The 25060-nt window shown below is 53.8% G+C and overlaps 1 protein-coding gene and 1 long non-coding RNA gene across 2 annotated transcripts in view; one reads left to right on the forward strand and one right to left on the reverse strand.

Moving 5' to 3' along the window:
• Positions 1–25060, reverse strand: part of Shank1 (SH3 and multiple ankyrin repeat domains 1) — a 49285-nt gene that overhangs the window by 22556 nt on the left and 1669 nt on the right. Inside the window, 14 exon segments of the mRNA XM_060380047.1 lie at positions 3531–3557; positions 3975–4050; positions 4193–4306; positions 9294–9487; positions 10246–10576; positions 10839–10905; positions 11128–11205; positions 16951–17067; positions 17442–17609; positions 20060–20211; positions 20404–20512; positions 22765–22836; positions 23283–23486; positions 23639–23936. Coding sequence (XP_060236030.1) covers positions 3531–3557; positions 3975–4050; positions 4193–4306; positions 9294–9487; positions 10246–10576; positions 10839–10905; positions 11128–11205; positions 16951–17067; positions 17442–17609; positions 20060–20211; positions 20404–20512; positions 22765–22836; positions 23283–23486; positions 23639–23893 — 1964 coding nt within the window. The 5' untranslated portion in view covers positions 23894–23936.
• On the forward strand, positions 1033–3520 carry LOC132653083 (uncharacterized). Its single transcript, XR_009590740.1, has 3 exons — positions 1033–1291; positions 1959–2098; positions 3152–3520. It is a non-coding gene; the product is annotated as an uncharacterized LOC132653083 (long non-coding RNA).

Consider the following 25060-nt stretch of genomic DNA (forward strand, 5'->3'; position numbering starts at 1 on the left):
CCCCCCCCCCGCCCCCGCGCACCCTCCGACTCCACACACAGCACCACTGTATGTGGTGTGGTGCGGACTACCTGCCCATGAGGAGCCGGCACCATGTCCTTCCCCAGGCCATCCCTCTGTGTCCCAGAGACGCTCTCCAGGGCTTGCTGGTTCCCTCGTGGAGACTGCGGCGCCACCGCTCCCCACCCCCACCCCAGGTCCCTCTTGCCCATTTAGGATGCCCCAGCCTGGAGCCGGCTGCCATCCACAGTGCTCCTCCGGGCCTCAGCTCCCTCCCTGTGTTCCCATCTCCACCGGCCTCTCCGCGGCCTGCACAGGGCCCCCTCATGCAAGGAAGCCAGCCCCCGTCCCCATGCTGAGAACAGCACACAGGCAGGTGCCAGAGCCCCATGCAGAAGCTTGGCGAGATTCAGCCCACGTGCCCCCATCCCCGCAGAGGGCAGAACCTCGGGTCCAGGGCCGATCCTTCCCATGCACAGACTCCTGGGGGCACGGAGCAGGGCATCGGGGACAGAACACAATAGCAAACGGGAGGGGGGCGGGGAAAGAGGGGGCAGGCCAGGCCTAGGAGGCTGGGTGTTGGGAAACACAGCCGCAGTCTCTGGGACAGATGCACTCTATCACACACGTGTGCGCGCACGCACACAGACACACACAGGCGCACATACGCGCACAGTCCCCAGACAGCCTCTCTATGGCTCCAAGTCACACAGAGACAGACACCCCCACGCAGGGACACACAGATGGACATAGGTGGGGGGTGGGCTGGGAGCCCACCGCCTCCCCATCGCTGTCCCTCACACACGCTCGCGGTCACACGCACACACATCATTGACACACGCACAGCCGCACAGTGACACGCAGCGGAAAAAGGAGGGGAGGGAAGGCCGGGGGCGGAATGCCTGTGTGATGGAGGTGTGTGTGTGGGGTACAGAGTGTGAATGGGAGACAGGGGTATGAATGGGGGGACTTGCTGACTCTAGGAAGAGGGGCGGGGATGCGGAGGATTGGAGGAACAGGGGGGCCCTGGGGAAGTACTCCTTAGAGTAGGGGAGTTAGGGGTGCCAGGAAGGGCAAGAGTGGGGCGCAGAGTCTAGCTGTAGTGAAATCTTTTGGTGGGGGTTCGGGAGGGGGGGCAAAAGTCTCGGTGGGGAGCAGAGGAGGCCCTGGAGCAGCGGCTGAGGCACAGGAAGGAGGGAGGTGGAAGAGAGCCGGGGCGCTGAGCTGCGGAGAGAGGGTCTGGAAGGGCTCGGGCCTAGGGAAGAGCCGCTACGAGGAGGGGACCGGACAGGTCGGGGGTCCCTGAACACACGAAGGGTCGTGCCGGGGACGAGCGGGCAGTGCGCCTTTACCTGTAAATGTACCAGACGCTGCGCCGCCGGGGCCCCAGCGCGGGCCAGCTGGAGGAGAGCGCAGGGGGCGGCTGGGGCAGGGCGCCCCCGCCGGGGCCACCCCCGACCGCAGACAAAGCCATTGCCACCGCGGCCCCGGCCCCGGCCCGGGTCCCGATCCGGGCCGCCCCCGCCACCACCGCGGCCGCCGTCGCCGCCGCCGCCGCGTCCCCGCTCGGCTGAACCCCCGTGTCCGGGCCCCCAGGCCCCGCCTCATGCTGACCCGCGCCGGGAGGGGGGAGGGGCCGGGGGAGGGGGCGCACACCCCCCCTCGGGAGGGCGGGCAGCCCCGGGGGGCTCACATGCCGCGGGGGCCGCGCGGGGGACAGCGCACGGCTGAGGCTCCAGCACCGCGGACAGCTCCAGAGGAGGCAGCGGCCCCGCGTTAACCCCTTGGCGTCCTGCGCCGGGCAGTCGGGCGGAGGGGGGGCGGGCGGGGGAGGGTAACGCGGGGGCCCCTTTGGCGGGAGGAGGGGGAGGGGCAAGGCTCGAGGAGGGGGAGGGAGTCACTTCCGGTCTGTCCCCCCCACACCAATACCCCCCTTATCCAGAGTCCTCTCCGCGCAGGTGCAGAGAGCGCGCGAGCCAGAGAGCGGGAGCGCGGGGAGAAGGACGCAGCGCCACACATCATCTAAGACGGCTCGCCACCGCGTGCGGGGACGCGCAGAAAGACAGAACCACACTTTCAGGGCAAGGGACACCCAAGGGTGAGAGAAGCCTACCCCTACCCAAGAGAGGGCAAGCACCCCACCTCAGCGCAGACAGACACACACACAGCTCATCCCCAGCCTAGTAAGGAAAGTCAGGGTGTGGGAGAGGGAGGGGGCAGTCAAGACGTTCCGCTGGGACCCAGAACGCTGAAACGGGGGACACACACATACCACAACTCATCAGAGAGCCGTGGACCCAAAACCACCGCCACCACCATCACCACCACCGCCGCTGCCACCACCACCACCGCCACCACCTCCACCGCCAATGCACCTCCCAGGCAGGAGAAGAGAGGGGTAGGTACACAAGCAAGCACGGCCCAGCTTCCGCTGGGATGCTAGGGACCAACAACAGGATGCAAGATGTGAGCACACACGCCAGGTCACTGCACACTGGGTCAGGTAGAGGAGAGGGAAGGCACGGCTGAAGGGGCGCTTGGAACTACCTCAGCCCCAGGAGAGGTGGGAAGAGGACAGAAAAAGCAAGGCATCAAGACAGGAGAGTAAGAAGCAAAGGAGGATAGAGACCAGTGTTGAAAGAGACCCTTCCCCACTTAGCCTTTGGAGTGAGTGACACCTCCCCAAGACCAGGCCCAGGAGAGGACCACCCTGCCCCCACCCCCCAGAGTGAAGCTGTCTTTGGGTTAGAGGGAGCCTCTATTCCGCTCTCCGCTCCCCCCCCCCCCCCTCTGGGGCCCAGAGCCAGAGACGCACCAGGTGAACAGGCACAAGATGATTCGCCTCAGACCCTGGGGCCCGGGGTGGCTACCCCCGGCCTGGCCCTCTTTCCCCACCCATGTTATCATTCCTTTCTCCTCCCCCAACCCAGACCTTTTCCTCCGCACTGGCCAGAACACAGACACAGGTTTGGACACATTTAATGGAGGGATACTGTGAACAGGAAGGCCCTTCCCTGGATTGGGGTGGGATGGGGTGGCAGAGGAGGGTATCATCTTTCAGACCTTGGAATGTGATGTTCCTCCCCCACAGCACAGCCCTGTGGTCCTGGATTCACCCCCTCCTCTGCCCTTCCCTCCCTTGGCATTCCAGGTTCTGAATCCCAGATCCATCAGAGAAGAGAAGACATGTGGGCACACTGGGGCCACCAACGTACACACCATGACATGGGACGTGTGGAGAGTCTGTCACCTGTCCACGTGTGAGCAGACACATGGGCATCTCTGGCCGTGCTTGCCCACAGCCAGAGAAGCGCACATGTTGCGAAGCCAGCCGCGCAGTCAACAGGGACACAAGCGCACCCATCTGCACCGAGGGCTGCAGGGCACAGCCTTGGTTCGGGTAGGTATCAGGTTCAGGGCTCACTGCCCATACATGCACGTGGATGCTTCATGCACACATACACATTCTCATCCCCCATATACAAGCACCCCATCTTGGCCCCAGCCCCACCCTACCCCGCCCTTCTCACCTCCCTGAGTCAATCCCATCCATCAGACTTCAGAAGCAAGTCAGCCAGCAGCCAAGGAGGGGACAGGTGTCAGTGCTCCCTTCTCTCTGTCCCCACCCACGGGGGCCTGCTGGTTCCCCCCTCATGCACACTGGTATGACACACATATGTCCACAGTATGGGACTGCACACAGATGGGGGAACAGGAAGGAAACCAGGGCTGCTAACTAGCCCACATACAAGAACCCGGGGCCCCCCAGGTGCCCCCAGCCTACATTTTGGGTATCCCCAAACTAGATGGTCTCAGTGGCTGCCAGAAGCAGATTTGGGATTGGACTGTTACATTAACAGAATTCTGCCTTCTTCCAGCTTTCAAGTTGACTGAGATGAAAAAGAGGCCTTAAAGTGTGTGCAGCGTGGAGGGAGCTGGGAGGGGCGGGCATCTATGGGTGTGAGGACATTTACCTTGGGGCATCGAAGCTGTCGTAGGAGCCCACCGTGTAGTGCCTGAAGAGTCTCTTTGCCTTGTCACTTCGGCTTTCTGCAGGAACACAAAGCCTTGGTCCCTCACTTTGTCAACAGCAAGCTCAAATCTACCCCCAGACTGCGGCACCCCACTTCTATCAGGAGGGGCAGGAGGAGCAGAAAGGTTGTGGGGTGTGATGGAGAAGGTTCCTTGTTACCTTGTCTTCCCTCCTGGGAGCGGTTTGCCACCTCTTCTAGGCAGTCAGAGGGGAACCAGCCAACTCGACCTTTGACCTGGCCTTCCCAGAAGCCTCCTTCCCCGATGCTGAGCACTGGATAGGACAGCAGGGACAGGAGTGTTTTGAGCTTTCTTTTTTCTCTCCTCTCCCTTCTCCCCACTGCCTCCTCCTTTTCTTCTTTCTCCTCCCCTGTCCCACTATATTTTGGAGACCAGTTCTCATGTCGGCCTCAAGCTCACTGTATAAGGTGATTACGACCTTGAACTTCTGACCCACCTGAGTTTACTTCCTGAGTGCTGGGATGACAGACGTGCACCATCATGTCAAGTTTATGTGGTGCTGGTGATCGAACCCAGGGCTTGTGCATGCCAACTAAGCCCTCTAACAACTGAACTCCAAGCTCTTCTTGAGATTTCTGGGTTCCTAGGCTCCCCCACACTTGGCGCGCACTGTCCTGTTATCCTAATACCCAAAGATGCCCTTAAGGTATATTTGAGGTATGGGGCTAGAGGGATGGTTTAGCAGTTGAGAGCCCTGCCTGCTCTCCCGCCGGACCTGGGTTTGATTCCCGGCAAACGTGGCAGCTCTCGACTGTCTGTATCTCCAGTTACAGAAACTCACAAGTGGTGCACAGACATACATACGCACAGGCAAAAGGTTCAAACACAGAACAGAAAAAATTATTTTAAAAGAAATATCTGGTGCAGGATTTGTGTGTGCGAGTTTAAGGCTAGCCTGGGCTATATCACAAAATCCTATCAAGAATCAAAACAAAAATAGGTTGGGGGTGGCGAGATGACTCAGTGGGCAGGAATGCTTCTTGTGCAACCCTAAGGGCCGGAGTTTGGATGCCAGCAGCTGAGTGTGGCCATGCACCCCCCTTTAACACTGCCCTTAGGAAACAGGAGGATCGCTGGGGCTTGCTGGCCACTAGCCCCACTCCAAGCCCAGTGAGAGACCCTGTCTAAAGGGAATAAGGCGGAGAGTGATACGGCAGGACACCCAGAGCCTCCGCGAATGTGCACCTGGTGTGTACCCATCCACACCCCAGCAGTGGAAGCAGATGGATGAGGACTTTGACATCATTCTCAGTACCTAGAGAGTTCAAAGCCAGCCTGGGCTATAAGAGACCCTACCTCAAAACAAAAAGCAGAAATTCTGAGAAATGGGGGAGCATGATGGGGAGCCAAGTTGGGACACTCTTGCATGTGAGCCTTCTGAACCCCAGAGGGGCATATCAGGCAGATCTGAGCAGACTGGGTTCTGTGGCACCGTCCTCCTGAATAGGGGCAGGTCCACAATTGGTCCTTGTCCCTTCTGGTTCCATCCACAGCCTGGTTGAGTGTCCACTTGAGCCTCCAAAGTCCTGGGGTCAGATGGCTGCTCTGACAGCTGTGCCCACCCCTACCCCTGCTTCTCTCTCTCTCTTCCTCTCTCTCTCTCTCTCTCTCTCTCCACCTCTCTTGCCATGGCATCCTCTCTTTGCATCCCCCAGGCACCCACAGCTCTAGGCTTTGACAACTCTCAGCCCTTTAGCAGACCTGTCCTGTCTGTCACCCGTCACCATGGTGGTGTTTCTTGTCTGGTGTTGAAGCAGAGACAGATGGCAAGGACACTGGTCTCTCACTCTGGGCCAGAACTTTGAGGGAGGATATTTTTACTATCCCCATCTTAGTGATAAAGAAACTGAAGCTCAGAGAGATCATGCCACTTGTCACCTGCCTCAGGTCCCAAGGGTAGTTGCTGTCAGGACAGGATTTGAGCACAAGCCTTGAGTTTCGAGGGATAAAGCTTTGGGTAGCTAGTGTGTGCCTCAGCTCCCATCCAAAGACCTCTATACTGTTGCTAAGAGCAATAGACACACGGTCTTTTCTGTATCTCCAGGATTTTCTCCAACTTTGAACTTTGTTCTTGGTCCTCCACCCATTTTAACCCCTCACCCAATCCTTAACTCTTTCTTGGTTTTTTGGAAAAAAAAAAAAAAAGTGGAAGGCAAGCTGGGGCTGGTAGCTCAGGCCTATCATCCTAGCTGCTCAGGATGCTGAGGCAGAAGGATTGAAAATTTAAGATGTGCCTGGATTGCAGAGTGAGTTCAAAGCCAAACTATGGGACTTGGTGAGATCCTGTCTCAGAATGAAAAAGGGGGGGGTAGGAGTGTGGCTCAGTGGTAGGGCTCCTGCCTAGAATCCCACAGTGAGGTGCTGGGGGTGTGGCTCAGTAGTCAAGAGCTCCCCAGTAGAGAGGCTGAGGTGCTTGGCTTAATGGTGGAATGTTCATCTTCTGCATTCAACTCCAACTACTGCAAATAAGAAGTTGAAGGGCTGGGAATATGGTTTATTAGATGAAACGCCTGCCTCATAAGCATGAGGACCTGAGTTCAATCCTCAGAACCCATGGAGAAAGCTGGACGTAGCATAGTCTCTCTGCTGGGGAGATAGTGACAGGCAGATCCCTGGGGCTTGCTGGCTAGCCAGTCTAGCCTGCTTGACAAGGTCCAGGACAGAGAGAGACCCTACCTCAAAAAAGCAAGGAGTATTGGTCCTGAGAAACATAAGCACACAGCTGTCTAGATAGCTACACACATACACACATATGCACACACTCAAGATGCTGAGGACCACACTGAAAACTCTCCACCATATCTCAGATGACACTAGGAGTTGCCACAAGGCTCCCTGGCACTCCCTACACACCTGCCCCTGCCTCCAAGGATATGGGGCAATGACATGAGAGGAAGCCCCAGGTCATAGATGTAAATAGACGATAGGGCATCCAGAGATCTGGGCTCTCAGTGTCTCAGCCATGTCTAACTGCTTGGGCTTGAGATCAGTCATTTGCTCACAAAACACCCACTGAGCACCAATCAAGTGTCGGGTACCAGGCCAGCTGGACACAACGCTCATAGTTCCTGTCCTAGGAGAGCTTCTAGACCAGCTTGAAGGAACACCTACAAGTGGTACAATGGTCAGGGGGACAGAAGAGGCTGGCCGTGGGATCATGTGCCTTTAGCCCAGGCATTCCCGAGGTTGGTACAGGAGGATTACCGTGAGTCTAAGGACAACCTGGTCTACCATGAGTCCCAGGTTAGCGAGGGCTACACAATGAGACAGACACCTTGCCTCAAAACAAGCAAATAAACAAACAAGTGTGGAGGTGGGAGTTGGAGAGATGGCTCAGAGGTTAAGAGCCCTGGCTGCTCTTGCAAAGGATCCAGGTTCTATTCTCAGCGTGGCGGCTCACAACCACCAGTAACTCAATCCCAGGGGATCTGATGCCCTCTTCTGACTTCCAGAGCATTGGGTGCGCACGTGGTACACATATATTCACGCGCGCAAAGCTTGCGTACACAGAAACTAAAAATAAATATTTTTTAAAAATAGTGGAGGGGGATGTGAAGGCCACCCAGCCATGACGTCTCTCACCCCATTGACTTCCAGGCTTGATTTGGACTATCTGGCTGGCTTGGCTGTCCAGGCAAGCATCCCCTTCCTCCCTCACTACTCTGTGTGCATCCCTCCTGAAACGTGCCCTCAGCCTAAGAGAATGACCTTCCCACACAGAGGAGAACTGTCCTTCAATCAAGGGTGTGTGAGTATTTGCACCCCTCTGCTAGAACCTCCAAACGGTCTCAGAAACAGAAGGAGGGCTGGAGAGATGGCTCAGTGGCTAAGAACATTTGTGCACAATCATTAGGACCAAGTACAGGACCTAGTACCCACGTAACAAGCTGGGTAGAGACAGGATTGCTGGGGCTTGCTGGCTCTCATCCTAGACTTTGCCTCAAAGAAATAGGGAGACAGTGGAAAGAAATAGGCAGACAGTGGCCTCCACATTTACACAGGCATAGGCACCATACATATTTACACACGTGCGCGTGCACACACACACACACACACACACACACACACACACACCACGGACACCCCTATCCTTGTCTGCTATGGGAAGACAGACCACTAAGCCCATAAAAGATCCAACTTGCTGGATGAGGACCTCTAAACACCCTTCAAGGACTTCCTCGTGTCTATGTTCTCTGAAAGAATCCTCCTAGCTTGTCCAGCCATCTCTGGTCTTTCTCTGTGTGTTTATGAGAAGGCTGGCTCTCATGCAGCATTTGCAGCATCCAAAGCCTGGGCCTAAGAGACTCAGTGACTTTCACGATTCTCCCTAGAGTCTCCTTCTGAAGACAGTGAGATGGAGAAGTTGGTTTCTGGAACTCTTTTTCTCTAAGAGGTGGTGGGTCCAAGATTTGAGCTCAGACAGCCTGCTGCCCAGCTGCTACACTGCAGGGCTCCTGGATAGACTAGACTCTGGCAGAAAATTACCCTCTGTTTGGTATAAATTATATTGCTTTCAACATGGTTCCCTATCTCCAAGGCACCCACTTGCGCAGGAAGGCACACTGCCCATGCTGTGAAGGCTTTAGTCACTGTCCTCCAGAGGGAAGGCCAGGCATGCTCACTTGTAATTCCAGTATTCAGGAGGTGGAGGCAGGACGACCAGAAGCTCAAAGAGAACCTGTGTTGCTGAGTTCGAGACAAGCCTGGGCCACATGAGACCCTGCCTCAAAAAGGAAAGCTCCAGGAGCCAAGCCAGTGGTCCAGCGGATAAAGTGCCTGCTGTGCAAGTGGAAGGACCCTGATCTGGATCCCCAGAACCCACGTAAAGGCCAGGCGCAGCTGTGAGAGGCTGCAGGTCCCAGCACAGGGAAGCAGAGCCAGGAGGGTTCTCGGAGCTTGCTGCCTAGCCAGCCTGGCTGCGTCACTGAGAGACCCTGCCCCAAAACACGATACGGAGAGCAACTGAGGATGACACATGATGCCAGGCTCTGACCTCCACATACACACTGTGTACAGGCACAGACGTGCCCACACACATTCAGACTCTTACACACATGTCAATCAACATTCCTCCAGTGCTCGGTTCCTCTCTTCCTCTTGACACTGTCCCATATAGTACCTTCCCCTCCTCCAAGCCAAGAGGGGTCTCTCAGGGCTCTTTAAGGGCTCCAGAGTGCATAAGACAAGGGAGGTCTTTGAGCTTCCCCTCACCCGGCACCCACCCAGCCCTGCCCTGTCACCTTTGATCTTCTCGCCTTTACTCAGAGAGATCTCCCCCTCTCCTTGCGCCTGGTATGACTTCACGGCCATGAAGGAGCGTCCGGGTACCGCTGAATAGAGCTTCCTACGTCTGCCTCTGCTGCCCAGGGAGCCCCCAGGGCCCCCGGAGCCCCCAGTTCCCCCAGCTGGCCCATCTCGGGGTGTCCCGCTGGAGCTGCATACACAGAAATTGTGAGAGGCAGGGAGAGTGGAGGGACAAGACACTTGTGAGGGGCGAGGGTCCTTGGGTGGAAGGAAGGGAGAGCATCATCGGGGTGGAGACAGGGATTGAGTGCTTTTCCAAGCTCTGGTGTCCTCGGGAGACCAGCAGCAGCCCCCCTCCTGTCTTCAGCCTCCCAGCTCCACCCCTCCCACGGTCTGCACAGCACAGCCTGATTCAGCTTCCTGAAGCTTCACCGGTACATCCCCAGCTCATGAGCCTTCAGTGACTCCTAGCTTCCTCCTGGGGCAGATCCAAGGCCACAGCCAACTGTTCCCAGCCTTCTCCACTTCCTTGAGACCTGGGACACACCTGGTGGGTCCCCCTCTCTCTATGACGTCTTTAGTGCAGAACAGCCCCCTCTCCTGCCCTCTCAGCTCCCAGCTTCCCCTTCCTGAACTCCTGCACAGACTTGGATTGCTCCCAAAGTCCCTGGCCACCCCAAGCCCCTCTTCCTGCCCTCTTTCCTGTCTCCTAACCCTGCCATCTGTCTGTGCTCATCGGTTTCAACCTTTCTCTTTTAGTGTTCTAGCTCACCCCGTGCCAGGAGTGAGGCCAGGCACCCCGTAACACCCTCATCTCACCCGTGAGACAATTAAAGATGCAGGTGGGTAGGGGACCCACCACTCTTGAAGGCAGAGGGTGGGGGATGGGCTGGTTGTGTGGGTGCTAGAATGGTTGGGTCAGGGGCTGGGAGCCTGAGTTCTGCCTACCTGGGCCGGCCTCTAGGTTGTCTCTTGGCATCCTCAGGATGTCTCCCTCGGGATGGGGAGCGTGCCCGGGCACCTCGGGGGCTGCTGGCACTTCTGAGGGTCCCACTGCTGAGCTTGGTGCTGGGGGCCGAGGGCTGTGACTGGCTCTGGGGTCCTGAGGTAGGGCCAGGAGTCCCAGAAGATGAGGCCCCTGGGGCCGAAAACACCATCCAATCAGGCAGTGCCATGCTTGTGTCACTGTTTGCTCGCAGCAGCGCTGGGGGTACAGTTAGCCCTGCGCCTGGGGGTCCCCGACGCCGGGCTGCATACTTGGGGGATTCCTGGAAGGGTACTGAGAGAAAAGAGTGGTGGACAGGGGTAGGCAGGTAGGACAGGGAAAGACCAAGAGGGCGAGAGGTGGGGAGACAGAGAAAGGTAGAGATGAGAAACTGGGGTGGTAGCACACTGGGGTATTCCCGAATCGCTCCCAGACATCTTTGGAACAGGGTGAGTTTCCCACGCTGACACCCTTCAATCAATCAGGCCTCTAACTCCTCTGTAACCCCCAACATGAACCCCTCAGTTCCTCCTTTACCCAACTTCTTTTCACTCACCCACATCTTGCTCTCGATGGTTACGGATCAGTTCCCCCAGCTCAAAATTCCCAGCAATCACAGCCACCTGCAGGAGGGGGGCAAAGAGGTAGATGCTCAGCAGAGCACAAGGACAGCAGACATCTTGAATTCCTCTAGCCTAGACTTCCGCTCTCCCAGCCCACCTTCCACTCCACTGGCCAGACCCTCTCCTCCTCCCAGCATTCCTCACTGCCAGCCTTCTTGTCCCTTGTCCTTCTGTGTCCCCTCTCCCAGTCCTGCAGCTGCCTATTAACCCTGAACCCCAGACCTGGAAGGGTGTCTGTCCATTATTATTTTTCACATCTTTGTTTGCTCCACGGTAAAGGAGGATCCTGGCACAGGTCTCCTGAGAGTGACAGCCGGTGGTCCAGGAGGAAAGGAAAATAAATAGTAAGTTAGCATGAGTAATAAAGCTGTTATGCTGGAGATTCAGATGTACTCTGGCCTAAACCAGGACTACCCAGGACAGCAGCCTCTCGACAATGTGGCCAGTCAGAGGAGAGAGGGACTATGTGCATAAAATACACGGTGAAGGTAGGCCTGGTGGCCCACATCTGTCATCCTCATTTAGTGGGAGGCCGATTACAAGGACAAGGCCAGCTTGGGCAACTTAGCAAAATGCTTTTTATCTCAAGATAAAAATTAAAAAGTGAGCTTGTGAGGTAGACCAGTTGCAGAGTCCTTGCCTAGATCCACCAACGGGGGAGGGGAGCTAAAGTGTGGCTCAGTGGTAGCGCCCCTGCCTAGAATCCCTCAGTGAGGGGTTGGAGGTGTGGCTCAGTGTTGGGTACCTGCCTAATATGTGCAAGACCTGGGTTCAATCTCTAACACTGCAGTGTATAAATAAATAAGGAGTTTCATAGACTTAGGATGCACAAAATATGTCTCCAGTAATTTTATGCTGATATCATAAAAGCTGATATCATACTGAAGTAATAATACTTTTAGAAACATCAGATTAAATAAAATCTGCTGTGAACAGAAGTGTTGTCTGCTTCCTTCCTCTTACATGTGTGTGCTGCACCGAGGAGAGGCAGCTGGCCTTCTTTTTTCTGGACATTTGGGGCAAGAGAGGTGTGAGCTGGCATGGGTGCTGTTCTCCACCTTGTGAGGTGCTGAGTATCTCTGGTTGCTACCACCGGACTCAGAAGTCATCTCCTGCTAAGAGGGTTGCACTCCAGATGTGGCTAAGTATCCCCTGTAGACAGAAGCCCCCTGCACTCTGTGAAGGGCTCCTTGCTGGTGTGCAAGGCACCGAGCTTCAGAAGGGAGAGTTGTCTGAGGGAAATCACTGTGCTTATCTCAGAGAGGAGGAAACTAAGCTCTCAGCATTGTTCAAAGTCATGTGGCTGGTGACAGATTGACCCCAGATTCATTCCAGGTCTCTGTGTGTGTGTATGTCTGTGTGTGTGTCATATGTGTATGATGTGTGTATGTGTTCCCATGTGTGACTATGCACATGTGGAGGTCAAAAGACAATGCTGCTTTCCACCTTGTTTGAGACAAGTGTCTTCTTTAATGCTGCCTATGTCTGGCTAGTTGGTCCATGAGTTTTGGGGAGATTTCCTTGCTTCCATTCCATCTCCCTGTAGGAGCAGTGAGATACACATTCATGCTACCACACCTGTTTTTAGATGGATTATCCGCATTTACTTAGGTCCTCATGCTTGCATGCAAGTGCTTTTTATCTTTGAACCATCACCACCAGTCCCGTAGGTCTGCCAGATCCGAAAAGAATAGTACACACAACATAAAGGGCAGGAAGCAAGGTAGGAGAGAGTGGGGGACACACATCCCTAGCACTGCCGTCTCTCTCTAAGCTGAACTAGGTCTCTGAAATGACCCAAGAGGCCATCCCATGCCAACCTCAACACCTATCACATTCTTTTGCTCCAACCATGGTGGGCACTTGCCCATAACAGACATGCCTCTGCTCAAGGGCCTTTGCACCTCCTGATCCAAAGAGCTGCTTGGAACCCTCCACTCACTGGTTTCTACACAGCGCATTCTCACTTCACTTAGGTTTTATTAAAGCGCCATCTTTTCAGAGCGCCCTTCCCTCACTGGCTCATCTCTTGTCATTTGCTTGAGGATAGGCTGAGTCTCAGGATAGCCTGGTACTAGCTGTGCAGCCCAGGCTGGCCTCAAATGGATGGTGATCTTCTTGTTCATCCTCCTGAGTACTGACAGGGATTTGTTCACATATCCTCATCTCCATCTATGGCTCTCTGCACAGATGAGCCAAGATCAACCTTCAAAACACTGTATTCCAGATGGCCCATGTTCTGTGTCACCTGCCCTCTTCCATGGTGAGTATCACACAGGTATGGGTCCATCTGTGATGCCCACCTCCTACAGCACTGTCCAGCCCACAGGGACTGCCCAGGAACATTTACTCAATGAAGTAACGTCATCTGGCCTTTGTCTTGGCCTGGACAAACCCACATTGGCCTCCAGTTCCACTCCACTCTGGCTCTCTTGACCGTTAATTCAAAGGTACCTCCTTATCACACCTTTTACATAGGAACACCCTCAAATGCATACTCAATACAGGCCTTTTCTACAGGACAGGATCACAGCAGGCAACATTTGTGCCTAAACCCTTGTATCCAGGTACTGGAGCAAGCAGGATGCGAGCCTGGCCTTCAGATCCTAGTGTTTGCCTGGGTCTGACTGCTAACATCACTTGCTAAATAGCAAAGCAAGTCCAGTTTGCATTCTCACCATGCTGTGTGTAAGCATGTATAGCCATGTATTCCCGTGCTGTAATATATGTTTTTGCATGTTTGCATGCCTCCCACAGTCTACTCTGAGAGGCATGGGGCCATGGTGTGGTCCATAAGCTCCGTAGTTTATCCTGTGTCTGACCAAGTTTAAACATCCACATCTTAGTGAGTCTTCCCTCCACTGTGTCTCTGCAGAACTTTGTGTTTATCTACACACTAGCACTCATCTCATGGGATTGCAATTATTTGTTTTAACATCCACCAAACTGAGAACTTCCTCCACCTTTCCTGAGGCCGGCACCATCCGCCCATCCCCATCACCTGGCACCAAGCACACAGTAGGTGCTCAAGGAATGAACTTGGAAGAGATAAAGATGGAAGATGTGGAGCTATCAATCAAAATTCATTTGCTCAAGTCACTCAATTATTCATTCATTTGTTGAGTCATTCAATCTGTCAAAAACAGCAGCCACCTGTCAAGATTTCTGAGCTCAGAGCTGTACATAGTTCTGGTGAAGATCCGTACACAGCTCCATCATTCATTCAATCTGTCATGCATTCATTCATATGCTCACCGCACACCTTGCATCAAGAAATACTGTTTGCTGGGGGCTTAAGACAGAGCAGTCTGTGAGTTTCTGTCCCCACTCTTGAGAGAGACTCACAGCCAGCAGGGCGACATGTGCATACCACAGGGCCAAGGAGACAGACAGCAAAGGGTAAAGGTCAGACCCAGCTCAGATAGGTGGCTGGATGGACAGATGGATGTATAAATAGATGGTAGGGATGGATACATGGATGTAAAACAACCATTATGTGCTGGGAGCTTGGGACAGAAGTAGAATCTACCAGATTCTGTTCCCACCCTTAAGAGGCTACAGCCTAGGGAGCCAGACCTTTGCAAGGAGGATGGATGGATGGACAAATGGATGGGTGGACAGAAAGATGGCAAGATGGCCAGATGGATGCATGGATGGATGGATGGATAAGTGGATGGATGGATGGATAAGTCAGTGTGTGGATGAATGGTGGATTAATTGATTAATGATGGAGAGGTGGACAGACAGATGGCAAGATGGATGGATGGATGGATAAGTCAGTGTGTAGATGAATGGATGGATGAACTGATTAGTGGAAGAGGGGTAGACAGACAGATGGGTGGATAAAGGGATGAGTGGGTGTGTAGATGAATGAATAGATGCATTGGTGGTAGATGAATGGGGGATTAGATGAATGAAGGGTGAGAAGGTGGATGGATAAATAGGTAGGTGGCCGGGTGGATGAGTGGGTGTGTGTATAAGTGGGTAGATGGATGGGTGGTGGATGGGTGTATTGATGTGCCCATGGGAAGCTGGCTGGGTAGAATGAGAAGAGGGAAGAGAAGGGAGAGAAGTGGAAGATGAATTCACATTTGCTACTCAATCTGATAGCAAGCAGAATGTTCACCTGTTTGGTCCTTTGTACGAAGGATATTCATGATTGACCCATTTTACAGATGGTGGGGCTTGGGGGAGGGAAGACTGAAGAAGGAAAAGCAACACACTCATCTGGCCGTCCCTGGGGAATAGTGGCTGCTGTATAATTCTCTGCACTCAATTTTCCCTGCCCAGATGAATGCCAGCCTTCTGACCGCATCCTGGCAATTGACACTGGTGATGATACTAATAATAACAATTATTATCACGGCTGTCTTCTAGGGATGAATACTTAATGTACACGATCACTCATCCCTTTCAATCAGCTGACATGATTCCCATTTCAGGGAGGACAAAGCCTCAGAACGTGGAAGGCACTTGTTGGAGTTCTTCCTGGGTGCTGGGAGCTGGGTTTTCTTCTCTCTCCATCAAGCAACTGCCCTGGAGTCAGAAGTCCTGACCCAGAGGAGCAGTAGCGAAAGCAGTAGCAAGCAGGAAGAAATGCCAGCGCCATGTTGTTGGGTTTGAGGAACACCAGTCCTCCCTTGGTGCTGAGCATCCTGCTCACTGCCACAAGGCGGCACTTGGATACCTGCCATTTCCCCAGCACTGAGAGTTCTCAGGAGGCAGAAGGGGCTGGGGCTGGTTTGGAAGACTTCCTGGAGGAAGAGGTGGGGGAGACGATCAGCAGCATCCCAGCAGGTGCTGCCTTCCCTACCCTGAAGTCCCCCAGGCAGCTCTTCAAAGGCAAGAACCCAAGGAGAGGGAGGGAGGAGAGGGGAGGCTGGAGCTCCAAGGAACCTGGTTCACCTGGGGTCTCTTGGTATTCAGGTGGCAAAGGGGTCTTAGCTCTTGCTGGCAGCAGGCCCATTTGGTGAGACACTTGCCTCCTTTTTAGTAGGACTCCCCAGAGTCCCTGGAGAAGGGACCCTCCATACAACATTGAATTGCTGAATATACAACACTCTCATCCCCAGGCTGTACTTTATCCATCCTCTGTCTCCAGCAAAGACCCAACTTCCCCAGCCTCTTTCCTTTTACACAGCTTACACTCCCTTCCTGGAGCACTCTTTCTCTACTCATCTACTCCTGATGTCTTGACATCCTTCAGAAAGCCACCCCCACCCAAGTCCAGACATAGCTCTCAAGGGAACATTATTATCTATAACTTTACCGAGCACTGAGGATTAGACCAAAAGCTCAGTATAAAGCTTAGAGTCAGACACAGCAGAGAAGCTCATTAAACATGATGGGTAGATGGGTGGATGATGGTTGGATAGATGATGGGTGGGTAGGTGGACAGATGGATAGAGGGATGGATAGGCGATGGGTAGATGGATGAATAAATGAATGGATGGTGGGTTTATGGGTAGATGGATAGATGGAGGATGCATGGCTAGGTGGATGGGTAGATGGATGGATGGATGGATGGAAGATGGGTGCATAGACAGAGAGATGGATAAGTGAGTAGATAGGTAGATGGGTGATGATTAGATAATAAATGGATAGATGATTGAATAGAGTGAGTAAGTAGGTGGATAGAAGGATCAGTAGACAGGTTTTTATATAGGTGGGTGGGTAGGTGGATAGATATAGGTGGACAGATGAGTGGGGATGGATGGACAAATTTGTAGCTGTACAGATGAATGTGTGGGTGGTTAGGAGAATTAATGAGTGGTGGATAGATGGCTGAACGAATGAGTAGTTGGGTGAATTGTGGATGGATGAGTGGATATGTGGGTGGATGAATGAATTGACAGGTGTATGGATAAGGGAGTGGATCGATAGGTGAATGGATGGATGAATGGATGGGTGGATGGATGGATGGGTGGGTGGGAATGGTGAATGAACAGAGAGAGGTTGAGGAGATAGGAGGCTTGAGTGGAGAGGGCTTGAGCTGGTGTGAAGCATGTGCCTTTGAAGGGGCAGGTGGATGTTGCTTGGGCTGACCTTGTTGTAGAGAGCACAGATGTGCAAGGCCGTGTTTCCTGAGGCATTCTGGGCTCCAGGCTCAGCCCCATAGAAGAGCAGGTGTTCCAGGTGCTGAGAGTGCCCTCGCTGGCAGGCCTGGGGGTACAGGGAGGTCATAGGCCTAATTAGACCCCATCTGAGTCCCCCCAAGGCTCTCTTCCTTGAGCTCAGGAATCTCTGCATCCACATCCCCTTCTATTTTCTGCCCCTATTTTGTTCAGAGACCCAGAACTTTAGCTTCCTGACGATAGGCGTTCAGTGACTCCACTGTATAAACACCCAGGCTGGCCCTTCAAGTGAATCAGGCAACCAACCTCATCCATGTGTCTATTTCTGGAGCCCTTTCCACCTTCTCCTCTATGAGGACCATGCTAATCTTACTCCCCATCTCTCTCGTACCCCTGCACCTTGGATGCTGCAAAGCCCAGGTATCCAAGCTCTCCCCGGTGCTCGGGACTGAATCTGGATACCTGGTGGATCTCCTGCCAGCCGTTCTCATCCGCAATGCCCAGCTGGGCCCTGTTGTACAGAAGTAACTCGCAGCAGCGGGGGTCTCCCCCCACCATGGCTGTGTGGAACAGGGGGGTCAGCCCTCGGCGGTCCTTGTAGTTGGGGGAACCCCCAAGGTCCAGAAGTGCCTAAGGAGGGACAGACAACTCAGGAAGAAAGGACAGGAGGCAGCTTTTCAGGGGCCGGTAGGGAGGTGTGAGCCTTGAACTCACACAGGCTTGTGTCTGTCCCGTTTCTGCTCCAATGCCTGCGTGCGTGTATGTCCGTGTGTCACTCAGATGTTGCATACAGAGGAGGCTAGGAATCAATGCTAAGTATCTTCCTCAACTTCTCTTCAGTGAGAGACTAGACTGAAGCTGGAGCTCACCGATGTGAGGAAACAGCTGGCCAGCAAGGCCCAGGGATTGTCCTGTTCCTACCTCCCAGGCACTGAGATCACAGGCACATGCCAGCACCCTCAGCTTTCCTGCTTGGGTTCTGGAGAGAGAACTCAAACTCTCATTCTTACGCTGAAAGCACTCCTCTGACCGCACCATCCTTTGAGCCCCTGGACAGTCTTGTAGACTTTGAGCCAGGCCCTGTCCACAGCATGCAGTAGTCCTAGCCCTTAAGAACAATGAGAAGATAAGGCAGATGCCACCATAGGACCCTCTCTCTCTGATGTTCAGCTCAACCTTTCTCTAGTGGGTGACTTTTGATGAGCCACAGAAAGGTATCCCCGAGCATGGTTGTAGGGAAGACAGATGGAAGGATGGGTCTAAGTGTAAGGATGTCTCAGACCAAGTGTGGGAGTTCTACACAGACCCCCACAGAAGGAAGCTTCGAGAAGTCAAGCATGGGTAAATCCGAGCCAGCCTCTGTGAGGGTAGAGCAGGGCAAAGAGGAAAGGGCACAGGAGAGGGGAGGAATTTAAGTCTGTATAAGAGCAAGTATTGACAGCAGTGAACTGTCTCCAGCAGTGTTATCCAATATGGTGGTCACAGGGGGCGATGAGCCTCTCCCTGTGGCTGGTGAGTCCAAGGAAATGCGGTTTTACTTTTATTCCATTTTAATTAATTTAAATCTAAACAGCCTGGTGTGGCCAGTAGCTAAGGGACTTGTTAGAAAGGATCTGACAACACACACACACACAGATACACACACACTCAGGCACACACACACACACAGATACACACACACTCAGGCACACACATACACACACAGATACACATACACTCAGGCTCACACATACACAAAGAATATCTATTGGTTTTGGCAAAAAATGGCAATTTTTCATGCCAAGTATTTGTGAAAAGAAGGTGCCTCATTGAACCGTGACTATGGGTGTGCCTCAGTCTTTGGGAGCAGCCCACGCTAACCTATGCCTAAAGAGGGATCAGAGGACCTGGTAGACAGAAGAGAAAGAATACTTTAAAATAAGACTGCGTGCAGGGGCTGGAAGGTGGGTAGTTCAGTCGGTGAAGTGTCTCTCATACCCATATGAAGATCTGGGCTTGATCTCAATGATCCACGTTAAAAACAATGGCAGCAATTGCAATCTCAGCGCTGGAGAGGAGGAGACAGGGGTGTCCCTGGCGCTGCTGGTCAGCCAGCCTAGCCTAATTGGGGAGCCCCGAACACCAGCAAAGGCCACGTCTGGAGAAATATGGGAGCTAGTTCACGAGAACTGGCAGCTGAGGTTATCCTATAGCTGCCACATTTATATACGCCTACTCCTGGGTTATACACACATGCACTGTATGTACACACACACACACACACACACACACACACACACATGCAGGAAAGAAGACTGCACACTAATTGTTCTGTGCATTTTGTGGGCACATGGGCCTTATTTGTTTGGGAAAGCACATTTTGTTTCTTTGCTGAGAGAGTCTCATGATGACTCCACAAGCCTCAAACTCACTATGTAGTCAAGGTTGACCTTACACGCCTCATGCTCCTTCCTCTACCTCCCAAGTGCTGAGATGCCGGGCTTCTGCCTCCACTCCCTTTTTGGAAGGTGTGCTTTGTGTCTTAGGTATGAGAAGGGTCTGGATTTGCCTGTGAGAGAATAAGGTGTTGGGAAGCGAAGCGCTGGGCTAGGAAGGATGAATGGAGGGGCAAATCCAGGGTGTGTGTGGACGTAGTCTCCCTGAGTAGCAGGAACTCCTTTTCTGTGTTCTAAGGCCCTTACAGGTAGGTACTTTGGAAGGGCAGAGGGAGGATGGCACTGGCTGGGCCGAGGGAAGGGGGCCATTCTGAGTGCTCGGGGACCCAGGCTCAGTCACCAGCAGCTTCTAGACTAAGCTGGGGGGAGGGGGTTATCAGGAAGACTGACAACAGGAACTGTGTACTTGTCAGTGTGTGGACACAGACTTTGCGGTGTGGATACAGAGGGACTATTCGGGTTGGGGGGTGCCAATGAGATAGGGTGTCATGTAACCTAGGCCAGTCTTAAATTCCTGAGGACTGGGATTACAGGTATCTACGTCAGGCCTGGCTGAAGGGGCATTCTTTTGAACAGAAGTGGGGTTGGAGAAATACAAGGGAAAGAAGACGGGGTCCCACCATCTGGGGTTTACAGCAGCCTCACCGTGAGTGCCAGGCAGTGCCGAGCACATGCGGCCTTGTGTAGTGCTGTCATGCCATCCCGGGCCCTGAAGTCTATGTGCGCCCCGCCCAGGCACAGCGTTCGAATCACCTCTACTGAGCCTTCGGTCTGGGCCGCCAGGGTCAAAGGTGTCTCTGAAGGGCAAGAGAAGACCTTCAGAGGCAGGCCTTCTGCCTCCACCTCCAGCATTTTTGGCCTCCATCTTTAGATTCCACCCTGGTCTCCTCACTCAGCCCCCTACAACCGTTGGTCCTTTACCCTCCGGGGTTGAGGTGGTGTCCCTGGCCTCTCTGCCCAACCCTGCTCCTCCCCGTGCCCCTTCCTACCTCCTGAGTCTGAGTCGTGGTAGTTGGGGTCCAGCCCCTTGTCCAGCAGCCTCGCCACCTTGTCAGATGTCCCAAGCTGCACATATTCCAGGAACTTCTTCAACCCCGTCTGAATCGTGTACAAAGAAAGACGGGGGCATCAGGGGGATCCAGCAGATTGAGTGAAGAAAGCAGCCATCGGAAACAGCACCACACAGTGGAAGCACACAGCCAGCCTTCTCCAAAGGCAAAAGGAGGTCTGGTGTGGTGGGTCATGTCAGTCATCCCAGCACTCAGTGGGCAGGGGCAGGAGGACGGTATGTTCTAGGCCTACCTGGACTACACAGTGACACCCTGTCTTAAAAGTAATACTCTAAGCTAGGCGTGGTAGCACATGCTGGCAACCTCAGCTTTCAGGAAGGCAGAGGCAAAAAGATCTCTGTGAGTTTGAGGTCAGTCCAAATCAGCCAAGGCTACACAGAGAAACCCTGTCTTGAAATGTAAAACCCTGTCTTGAAACCCCCCGCAAAGTAATATTCTCAAATAGAGGAGTATAGTAATTTGAATGAAAATGACCCCCAAAGGCTCGTAGGGAGTGGCATTATTGGAGTAGGTGTGGCCTTATTGGAGGAAGTGTGTCACTGGGAGTATGAGGTTTCAGAAGCTCAAGCCAGGTTCAGTGGCTCACTCTGTTCCTGATGCCTGCTGATCTGGATGTAGAGCTCTCCAGCACCACATCTGTCTGTGTGCTGCCATGCTTCTCACCATGACATTAACGGACAAAGCCTCTGAGACTGTAATCCAGGCCCAATTAAATGTTTTCCTTTATAAGAGTTGCTGTGGTCATGGTGTCTCTTCACAGCAATAGAAACCCTAAGCCAAACAAAGGGAAACTGTGAACTGTGTTGAAATCTCTCCTGATGACAGGTGTTCTTAAAGGAATGTATCCCTAATGTTGCTGTTTCCATGCACTATCCACAAGAAGATAATTAAAATATCATGCTCTATGGGTGGTGAGATGGCTCAGTGGTAAAGGTGCTTGTAGCCAGGCTTGCTAACCTGGATTTGAGTCCCCAGAACACACAGGAGAGGAGAAAACTGAGCTCTAGCAATTATCCTCTGACCCCCACACATGAGCCATGACATGGACATGCCATCCCCACCCCACCACCAGACACACACGATAATAAATAAACAAATAAATAAATAAATGTCATTTTGAAAAGGTATCATGAGGGCTGGAGAAAGGCCTTAGCTGTTAAGAGTGCTTGCTGCTCTTACAGAGGAACCGAGTTCAGTTCCTACACCAACAAATGGCAGATAACTCCAGCTCCATGGGGATCTGATTTTTCTAGCTTCCTTGGGTGCCTGAATTCACACACACACACACACACACACACACACACACACACACACACACACAATTAAAATTAAAATATATCTTTAAAAGAAATCCAGTGGGATTTTTGTACTGTTTTTGTAGTGCGACTCAATTTACACCTGTCACATGTACAAAGGAGTCTCACATGGCCACTGGCTCCCAACGTGGATGGACCAGGTAGAGAGGCAGCAGGCTTGCAGGGGAGGAAAGGGTTGAGCTAATGGTGTGGGAGAAAGAAGCTTTGGGAAAGAAACAGATGAGAGGAATTTCTTTCCATTAAATGTCAAGAATTATTTCCCTCTGGCTACATCAGCCTCCCAACTTCCTCGCAGCTCCTAGAGGACTAGGGAAGACACAGGGGAGACATCATCCCACGTCTGGAGGGAAAGGACCCAACAGAGTAGATGTGGCTGGAAAGGAAGGGCAGAGTCTGGGCTTGATGGAGGCATTGGACTGGGACTGGGGGTGTCTATGGAATGCTACCCAGGCAGGAAATTGGCTGGTGAAGGGAAGGAAAGGCGCCCTAAATGCTTCTTAGTAGAGAAGGCAGAGGAGGTTGAAGGGCTACAAGTAAAGTGCTTTTTATGTAGCCGTGAGACCCCAGAATCCACCGAAGAAAGCCAGGGTTGTTGGTGTACACTTGTCATCCCAGTGCTGGGGAGGCAGGTGGTCTGGCCTGCGTGCTGAGCAGTGAAAGACTGCATTAAAAATAAGGCCTCCATATATGCACCACCACTCATACAACCCACCACACACACACACACACACACACACACACACACCGGCACAGACGGCATTGGTCTGGGCAGGTGGGGCCATAGAGGGGAGCTGGAGGGGGTTATGATGGAGATAAATGGGTGTCTCCAAGCAGGATGCACCTGGTGGATCAAAGGGTGGATTTGGTGTGACTGAGGGTTGGCAGATGGGATGGTTGCTGGGGAGAGACCGGAAAAGAAGGTGATGGAAGGACACTCTGGGTGCAGGGGGAGCAGGGCACTCACCTTCGTGTGCAATTTGGCCAGCTGTTTCTCATCCAGATTGGTCTGTTTGTAGACTCGGGTCTTGTAGCGGAACTGAGGCCAGGAGGAAGGTATGAGGGGACACGGACTTATCAGATTCTCTGTTGGGGAGTAATGGCTGACAGTCCTCCCATCCTCCCAGAATGAGTTCAGGGTTAACATGGAAACGGCCCTAGGAAGGGTGACCTTTCCAAGAGTGCCAGATCACCAAGGTCTATTGTGCTGTAACCCCTACCTTGTAAGAATAAGCACGGACCCCTCACACACATGGAATGTTCTAGGATGACTACTACTGTAGGCGGGATTCCTTCACTAGTTGACGGCACAAGCTTAGGGAAAGGAAGGGACACCATCTGAGGCAACTCAGCTGGAGATCTGGACTCGGGATCTCTCTCCTACGAGTTCTCGGGCAGTCTTGAACAGCCTAGTGGGGGGCTCTCCTGGAATTGGAGTGGATGTGCTCCAGGGTGTGACTTCTGTTAAGAGTTCTGTGGCCTCACCTCCAGGTAGGGTACCCCCTTCTCAAAGGACTGGGGGTACTCTCTTAGCAGTCTCTCCTCCTCCAGGAAGTTGGCATCCCGGCCTGAGGTGGCCGGCTGGAACAGTCCATAGTTGAGAACATCCTGTAGGCTCTCACTCAGGGCACAGAGTACTTGCTGCTTGGCTGTCCAGATGGTAGCATCGGGGTTGAAGCGCAGGCATTTCTAGTGGGAGACAGGATGGCCAGTGCTATGTGGGGTCAAGGGTCTGAGGGTCAAGGTTAAGTTGGAAAAGGAGTAGAGTCCAGCTGGAGCTGGGATCGGGGATGGGGAAATAGTCCATGTGTCTGTCAGTTGGCAGGTGAGGAGGCACTCACCGTCTGGTGCAAGTCAGGGATGCCAATCCTGAAAACCATCATGCTGAAGTGGGCGTCGTCGGGCACAGACATGGAGCGTCCCTGGAGGCCTCGGGTAGAGGCCAGGTTACCAGGTGCTCCGCTGCCCCGGCCCCGAGTCCCCTGGGGGCCTCTCCCTGGGCCGTCTGGGGAGCTGTCCGATTCTGAGGCCCCCTCGGGACACTCGCTGGCACTGTGGCGTTCCTCGTCCTCGCTTGTCGCGGGGCTGTGGGTCATTGTGGGGCCACGGGGCAATGAGGGACAGCAGCATCACAGGCAGCTGGACAGGGCAAGGATGATGGTCACTGTGGAGCCACTCAGTGAGCAGACACAGTGGCAGCCTGTTCCCTTTGCCCTGGGAGGTTGGACACACCCTCAGCCCTCCGCACAGCTAAGCTCACAGCACCTCCACAGCTTACAGCACCTATCTCCTCCCTGTCCTTGGCCCTGCTTGCGGCCCCCACCCCCCTGCGCTCCACTTTGTGGCTGACCCAGTGTGTCCCAGAAATCACAGAATCACCGCGGGATCTACTGGCCCACTTTGTCAAGCCACAGAAAAATGAAGCTAAAATTAGCTAAGGACAGACAGGTGGACCAGTCCACCCCGGCATCCTGCCCTCCTGGCCAGAGCCTGGCCTCTACACCCCAGGGAGGCTGAGGCTGACTGTCATAGTAGAGGCGAGGTGGAGGTGTGAGTTCTGAGCCTGGGGCAGCAGGAGGTGCCCGAGAGCCGGTGGCTTCACTGAAGTGTGGCTGACCACATGTTTGGAGGGCCACTGCTGGGGACTGAGCTGTCCCTGGGGGGGATGGAGGGACACGAGTGGGGTGGACGTTCGGAAGAGAGAAGTTCCCTGAGCTGTGCCCAAGGGAGCTAGGAGAGGTCGCTGGGGCATGTGAGGAGGGTGTGTGGGTGGATAGGGGGGCTGGCCCTGGCTGGACCGTCCAGGTGACAAGCTGTGGTGGCCTGAGTGGGCGTGAGCAGCTATGGGTGACCTGTGGGTGTTTCAGGACTGGCACGGCAGGGTGGGTGGGTTGGCACTGTTTGGTACTGGTGGCTCCACCGAGGAGTTGGATTGGGTGGGGTGGTTGGGGAGGGGGCTGAGGAGTGAGCTGCGGCAACACGGGGACCAGGAGGTGGGGAGGGTCGTCTCTCTCAAAGTGGCCATCTGAGGGGCGGCTCCTTTCCAAATGCGGTCCTCTTCTCTCCTGTTCACCACCCCCCACTCCCCACTCTAGAACCGGAAAGCAGAATGTCTGGTCTGGTCCCTCCCACCCCACACCAGGCCCGGCTCCTGCACCGTTGCCATGGAGATGGGAAGCAGTGGAGGGTACTGCTGACTTTGGGGGAGTGGGGATGGGCTGGGGGGGAGGGTTGGGGAAGGAAAGACGAAATGTTTAAGGAAG

Source organism: Meriones unguiculatus, chromosome 1 (genome assembly GCF_030254825.1).
Source record: "Meriones unguiculatus strain TT.TT164.6M chromosome 1, Bangor_MerUng_6.1, whole genome shotgun sequence".
Classification (NCBI taxonomy): Eukaryota; Metazoa; Chordata; class Mammalia; order Rodentia; family Muridae; genus Meriones; species Meriones unguiculatus.